The sequence below is a fragment of the Myotis brandtii genome, unplaced genomic scaffold, assembly GCF_000412655.1.
Source record: "Myotis brandtii unplaced genomic scaffold, ASM41265v1 scaffold1956, whole genome shotgun sequence".
Lineage (NCBI taxonomy): Eukaryota > Metazoa > Chordata > Mammalia > Chiroptera > Vespertilionidae > Myotis > Myotis brandtii.
In genome coordinates, this window is record NW_005357294.1 from 333,677 (window position 1) to 340,067 (window position 6,391).

The window sequence follows — 6,391 nt, forward strand, 5'->3', positions numbered from 1 at the left end:
GGCTTCCCCGGCTCACCATTGCGGCCGCAGAAGCTGCGGTTGAAGCCGTAGGCACAGATTTCGGGGACAGCGGGCACCGACGTGCCGTGGTACAGGACGTGCTCCACCGGCCGCTGCTCGCAGCGCTGCTCCAGGCGCTCTCGGTGCAGCTCGTACTGTTGCTGCAGCAGCGGGTGCAGCACGCGCTCCACCTGCCAGCGGGCCACAGGGTTAGTTGGGGACCCGCCCCACCCTCTGGGCCAAAGGGACAGCGCTGGGGTGGGAAACCAGGAGCCCTGTGTTGGCCAGGCCAGCGTGACTCAGTGGAGGAGCGTGGACCTGTGAACCAGGAGGTCCCGGTTCAATTCCCCTCAGGGCACACGCCTGGGTTGTGGGCTCGATCCCCAGTGTGGGGGCGTGCAGGAGGCAACGGATCCATGAGTCTCTCTCATCATTGATGTTTCTGTCTCTCTCCCTCTCTTTTCCTCACTGAAGTCAATAAAAACATATATATATGAGCCCTGTGTTGGAGGAGGTCAGGGTCTGGGGAGACCGCAGGGCCAACCTTCCAGGAGGCCCTACCACTCACCAGCTCTGGGCACCACAGACAGGCCTCTGCAGAGAGGAGCTGAGCCAGGGACCTCCCCTGCACCAGGACTTCACCCCCAACACCAAGAGACACCCCTGGGCCTCGCGGTGCTGGGAAGACCAGGCGACCAGTCACACCGCCAGCCATGGATGAGCTGCAGGGACCCACACAGTTTATAAGGAAATTCTAACAGTCTCTGCAGGGCGAGGCGAAAGAATAGCATATGCACAAAACAAAGCTAGCAAATGTGAAAAGAAGTACTCTGAAAATTAGCGAGTTCTTACATTAAGAATGGAATTGAACTATTACCTGAAAAAGAAAATTTTTAATCCTCACCCGAGGATATTTTTCCATTGATCTTTTTTTTTTAGAGAGAGTGGAAGAGAGAGGGAAAGACAGAGAGAAGCATCGATGTGAGAGAAACACGTCGATTGGTTGCCTCCTGCACGCACCCCGATCTGCAACCCAAGGTATGTGGGCTTGACCAGAATCAAACCCGGGACCCTTTGGTCCACAGGCCGATGCTCTATCCACACAGCCAAACCGGCTCGGGCTGAAAAATAATTTTTTAAAAACTCTTTTAAAGAATGAAATTGCTGAACGAAATCTAGCGGGGAGGCCTGATAGTAATCAGATCCTGGAGCTAGAGTTAAGGAGGGACTCCGAGTGCAGAGCTAGAGAAAAGAGTGGAAACTGTGAGAGAACCCTGAGGGAGGAGGCTGAGGCCCGTGCGAAGGGATCTGCACAGGAAGAGGACAGCAGGTGACAGGAGCACGGGAGGTACGAACGCAGTGTCCCCGAGCTGGAGGTGGCGTCTCCAGGTGGGAGGGACCCATGAGACGACAGGACAGTGGGGAAGGACACGTCCCTGCCAGAAACTGTCAACCTTCAAAGCGAAAGACCACTCATGCCCACACACACACACCAACGTCAACGCACAAACGGAAAAAGTCTCGCATCCTCACACGGGCGTCTCCCCGCCGATACCCGGCGCTAAGAAACCAAAGAGAGATTTTTTTTTTTAACTTTCCAAGAGCAAACATTTTCAAAGAAAAAGAGTAATGTTTTTCTAAGATTCCTGGAAAGAAGACATATTCTGATCCCGAACACTATATGCAGCCACGCTATTATTGGTGAGGACAAAATCAGGACACGTTAACATAGGCAAGAACCAGCTGTGCTCATTTAAGTGAACAGAAATGTTTAAAGAAAACCACAAATGCAACTTTTGTTTGAAAAAGAATACTTGGCATCAATATCAAATTATAGTTGCAAATTACCCCTCATCGTAAAAAGCAAACAAAATTTATTAAAAGTTCAAGATGGTTACTAAAAGGCCCTGGCTGGGTAGCTCAGTTGGTTAGAGAATCGTCCCAATCCACCAAGGTTATGGGTTCAATCCCCCCCAACCCCAATCAGGGCACATACAAGAATCAACCAATAAATGCATGAACAAGTGGAACAACAAACCAAGGTCTCTCTTCCTGTCTCTCTCAAAATTAATTTTAAAAAAAAAAAGATGGTTAGTACCCACTCAAGGAGGTGCTTCTACTGAACAGAAAACAAGATTTGTGCAAGAGGGCCGCCAGGAGCACAAGCAGCGACCCAGCGCCAAGCACAGCACAGAAAAGAACGGAGAGCGCGAGGAAAGCGAAGAGCCACCCGTCCTCGAACCCTGGCGTATCCTCCCTCACACAATCCTGTTTTCATCACTAGGATGCATTTCTCCAAGTGCTCTGTGGCTCAATGGTAAAGACATTTTCCATTATCTCTGTATCCATCAACCTGCAGCCCAAGGATGGGGCTTTGTGATGGTTGCAGAATAGACGACGAAGCTCATTTGTCGACCTTGACGACAGAATAAAGATGATGTGTCCGACCACACTGTGCGGTGCACGACGGAGGAGGTGAGGGCGGGAAGGGGGGCGAGAAACAGTTTCCCAAGTGAAGTGGGGGAGCGGGGCCGGGGGAAGAGACTCAGGTGTACCCTCCAGAGTCACACAGGCGGTGCCTGGGAGACGCACGTGCACGTAACTGACCACACGTGCAGGGAGCCAGGGACGCGGCTGCAGTGTGTCCCTCCCCTCCCCACGCGCAGAAGGGACAGCTGCCAGGTGCAGAAGTGGAGGAAATGTACTTGGTCCGAAGGTTAGCGGTCATCTCCAAGAAAGCAGTGGTGGCAGGTGGTGGCGACTGACAGGGCGGGTCTGGGGAAGCCCAGAGGTCCTGTCTCTCTGACCGGCTCCAGGTCGCCCAGGTGTTGGGTCCACCCACACTTTGTGCATCGAGAGTCGAGAGCACCTGGCTGGCATCACTGGCGCATGGGCCCAGCTCTCGCTGTCTCGCCCTTCTCGCCCTCCGTGAGCCTGCCCATGAGCGCTCAGCCCTGCCCTCTGCCCCAGCTACTCCACCCCTCCTTCCTCCCATCACCAGCTCCTTCTCAGACTGGATCCTGTCCTCACCGCCGAGTCACCCTCCTCCCCCAGCCCAGCTCAGCTCCAGCCCTGCCTTCACCCTCACTGCCAGCTGACCAGCCCGGCAGAGCCTCCTCCTGCCCTTCCTTCTGGCCATGCAGAAGCCCTGGGCCTCGCCACCCTGCAACACCCGCCCCTCCCCAGCCCTTCCTCAGCCTCTTCTCCCTGCGCTCCTGGGGTTTCTCTCTGGCTCCCACGGGGGTCCCAGCCTTTTGTGAGGCGCACCCACGCTCAGAGATGCCTCAGTTAGCGAGTAACATGACAGGAGGAGGCGGCGGCCCTGCAGTCAGCCCTCTTCTTTTCTTTTTGTTTGGTTACTCCGCACCCGAGGATATTTTCCCATTGATTGTTAGGGAGAGAGGAAGAGAGAGGGAATGACAGAGAGAAACATCGATGTGAGAGAAACACATCGATGGATTGCTTCCTGCACAAGCCCTGACCAGGGCCCAGGCCGGGGAGGAGCCTGCAACAAAGATATGTGCCCGTGACCGCAATCAAACCCGGGACCCTTTGGTCCACGGGCCGATGCTCTATCCGCTGGGCAACACCGGCCAGTCCAGCCAGCCCTCTTCTTGCTGGAGCGACTGTGAGAGGCAGAAGAGACCCGGAACAGCACGGGCACTCTCTGTGGAGTGAGTAATCCTTGCAGGAGCCACAAGATGGCATCGCTGGTGTAGCTGGCAACGCAGGGCCCTGCTCAAGCCTGTCAGGTCTGGGACACGGCCTCCCGCCACCTCTACGCCCTTGTCTGCCCCAACCCAGACTCTGTGAACGGCCTCTGGGCAGGGAATGGTCTGGAAGCCGGTGCTCTTCCCTCCTCCAACAGCTCCCAGCCTGCCCCACACCGGGCTCCTGGCCAGCTGACCCTGACAGGCAAAAACGACAGCCCACAGGCTCTGCAAGGTGAAAACGGTGCCAGGAGCCCAGGAGGCCACGGGCTGACAAGACCAGAACTAGACTCACCCGGACGATGCGGATCCTGCTGTGGGCAGAGTCCAGGGTGTCATAGAAGGTCTGCACCACCTCCTGGAACTCAGGGCTGTCCTCAGCCAGACACTCCAGCTTGCCCCAGGGCCCCTTCGGCCTCTGCTGTGGCCCTGACACACGGGGAGAAAGAAGGTCTGGGCCATGCCCGGGGCACAGGTGGGTTCAGAGAGCTAGCCCACCCCACCCTCCCCTGTCCCAGGTGCAGACTCACCGGTGGGGCTCGAAGCCTCCAAAGGATAGGTCACACTCTGACCCCAGGGGCCAGCCAGTAGTGCCCTTAAGTGGCAGGCTGCACGGGTGGGCTGGGCCCCAAAGCCACGGAGGACAGCGCGGTCATCGTGAAGGGCAACGCTCACACCGTGGCGCCGCTCCAGGCGGGCCAGCAGCTCTGCGGGCAGCGTGTGACCCCGGAGCCCCACTGTCTCCTCCCGGAGGTGTGCCTCCAGGGCAGCCCGAAGTGCCCGGTCCAGCTCGTCCATGTCCTGCTCAAAGTCCACATGCACCACCAGCTGGGCTTGGCCACCAGGCCCCCCACCCAGGAACTCCTCCTCGGCCTCCAGGGGGGTCGGCTCCAGCAGGGAGAGGGCCAGCGCCCGCTGCAACGCAGCAGCTTCCTCCTGCTCAGCCTCTTGGCCCTGTGGCCCCAGGGACCGGTGGAGAGCCAGCTGCAGCGCCGCCTCCTCCTCCAGGTGCTCGGGGCCCCCGGTGCTGGGGGCCACGGGCTCCTCCTCTGGCTGCTCCTCCTCTGGCTGCTCCTCCTCTGGCTGCTCCTCCGGTTCCTCCTCCCCAGGCTCCAGGGGCAGCCAGTCCTCCCTGTCCAGGCCCTCCAGAGTGGCCAGTAGCTCTCGGACCTCCTCTGGGGACAGGGAGAGGCACTGGGTGAGGGGTCCAGCCCAGCCAAGGTGGGGCTGAAGGGTAGGATGCGTCGGGGAATAGGTGAAAATGAGGGGCTCGGGGGATATGGGGTCACAAGACAGGTGGGCGTGCAAAGCAAGGCAGAGGGCGAGGTCAAGAAAGGGCCACAGGACGTGCTGGTGTCCCAGGGAGCCCTACCGAGGCTCAGGTTCTCCGGGTCTCTGCCTGTACTGTCCGGGGGCCACGGAGTGTGGGCTTGGCCAGGGAGGGCCTGGAGGGCCTCAGTGGGGTCCACCTGTGAGGAGAGAACTTTAGAGTCCACGGGCCCTCACCCCTCCCTGGCCTCTGAGCAGGGGTGGAAGCGGCGCCGGGCTGAGGAGTGAGGAAGGGGAGGGACGGGCGCAGGCTCCAACGCTACCTCTGCGGGGTCTGTGTCCAGGGCATCCCCGGCCAGGCGCTCCGTCCCGAAGACGCACTGGAACTGAGCCTCCAGCTCCCGGAGCAGGTGCTGCCCCTCGGGGCCCCGCAGGAACCTGGCGCTGCCCGGGAGCTTCAGGCTCAGCACGTGGTAGCTGATGCTGCCCAGCAGACTCTGCAGAAACTCCTCCGCTGCCTGGCACGGGGCCAGGGCTCCACAGAGCTGCAGGACACGAGGGGTGAGGGGGCAGCTCTCAGGTTCAGGGCACCAGAAAGGTCCCTAGAGCTGCAGGGGGAGAGGGGGCCAAAGGCGAGGAATCGGCCAAGGTCACTCACTCGAAAGCCGGTCATATCTGATTCCTCAAGTGGGAAGAGGGCGACATCTCCCAGGCCAGCAAGAAGGTCCTCATAATAGAGCTGCATGAAGCGCATGGTGCCCGGCTCCATCGACAGCACCATCTCCACCAGCCCCTCCTGCTCCGGGGGCGCCCCAGGCTCCAGGCTCCCTGATCCCATCTGCTCTGGAGGCCCCAGGGCATTCTCCACTGACCCCACGGGGCCTGGGGACTCTGCAGGCCTTGAGCTGACTGGCTCTGCCTGCCCTGAGGACCCCGGGAGCCCCAGGCTCTCTAGCCCCCGCTGGTCCGAGGACCCCACGGGCCCCGAGCTGACTGGTGCGGCCTGCCCCAGAGACCCGATGGGCTCTGTCCTTGAAGGGGCTCCTGACTGGCCTGGTGCCTCCTTAGAGCCCAAGGTCACAGCCCCCACACCCTCCAGTGCCCTCGCTGGCTCTCCAGCCTCCAGAAAGGCATGCTCAGTGGCCCCAGACCCCAACTTGGCCGAGTGGTCCCCTCCACTGGCGTCCGCAGCAAGCTCCTCGGGCTCTAGGACGTCGTAGTGGGGGACCAGGTTCAGCTCCGAGCCCTGTAGCCGGTGGTCCTGCTGCAGCACCCGCTCGGCCACTTGAGGGAAGGGAGAGGACGGGAGGCCCGTTAGCGGTCCGAGGGATGAGAGGGGTGGGCGGGTGAGCCTAGCCCCACTCACCCTGCCACTGCTGGAAGGAGACCACGGTGCCCAGGGGCCCTGGCAG

General features: G+C 60.0%; 2 protein-coding genes across 2 annotated transcripts in view; one reads left to right on the forward strand and one right to left on the reverse strand.

The window, feature by feature from the left end:
- The window catches only part of PARP10 (poly (ADP-ribose) polymerase family, member 10), a 10,365-nt gene that overhangs the window by 762 nt on the left and 3,212 nt on the right, over positions 1-6,391 (reverse strand). Inside the window, exons 4-10 of the mRNA XM_014538691.1 lie at positions 6,346-6,391; positions 5,638-6,263; positions 5,303-5,524; positions 5,083-5,179; positions 4,241-4,885; positions 4,006-4,139; positions 17-191 (exon numbers count right to left, since the gene is read on the reverse strand). Coding sequence (XP_014394177.1) covers positions 17-191; positions 4,006-4,139; positions 4,241-4,885; positions 5,083-5,179; positions 5,303-5,524; positions 5,638-6,263; positions 6,346-6,391 — 1,945 coding nt within the window. The remainder of the gene's footprint in view (positions 1-16; positions 192-4,005; positions 4,140-4,240; positions 4,886-5,082; positions 5,180-5,302; positions 5,525-5,637; positions 6,264-6,345) is intronic.
- The window catches only part of GRINA (glutamate receptor, ionotropic, N-methyl D-aspartate-associated protein 1 (glutamate binding)), an 11,755-nt gene continuing 6,655 nt past the window's right edge, over positions 1,292-6,391 (forward strand). The window contains 2 exon segments of the mRNA XM_005865029.2: positions 1,292-1,296; positions 2,209-2,214. The gene's annotated coding sequence lies outside the window, so the exon portion shown is untranslated.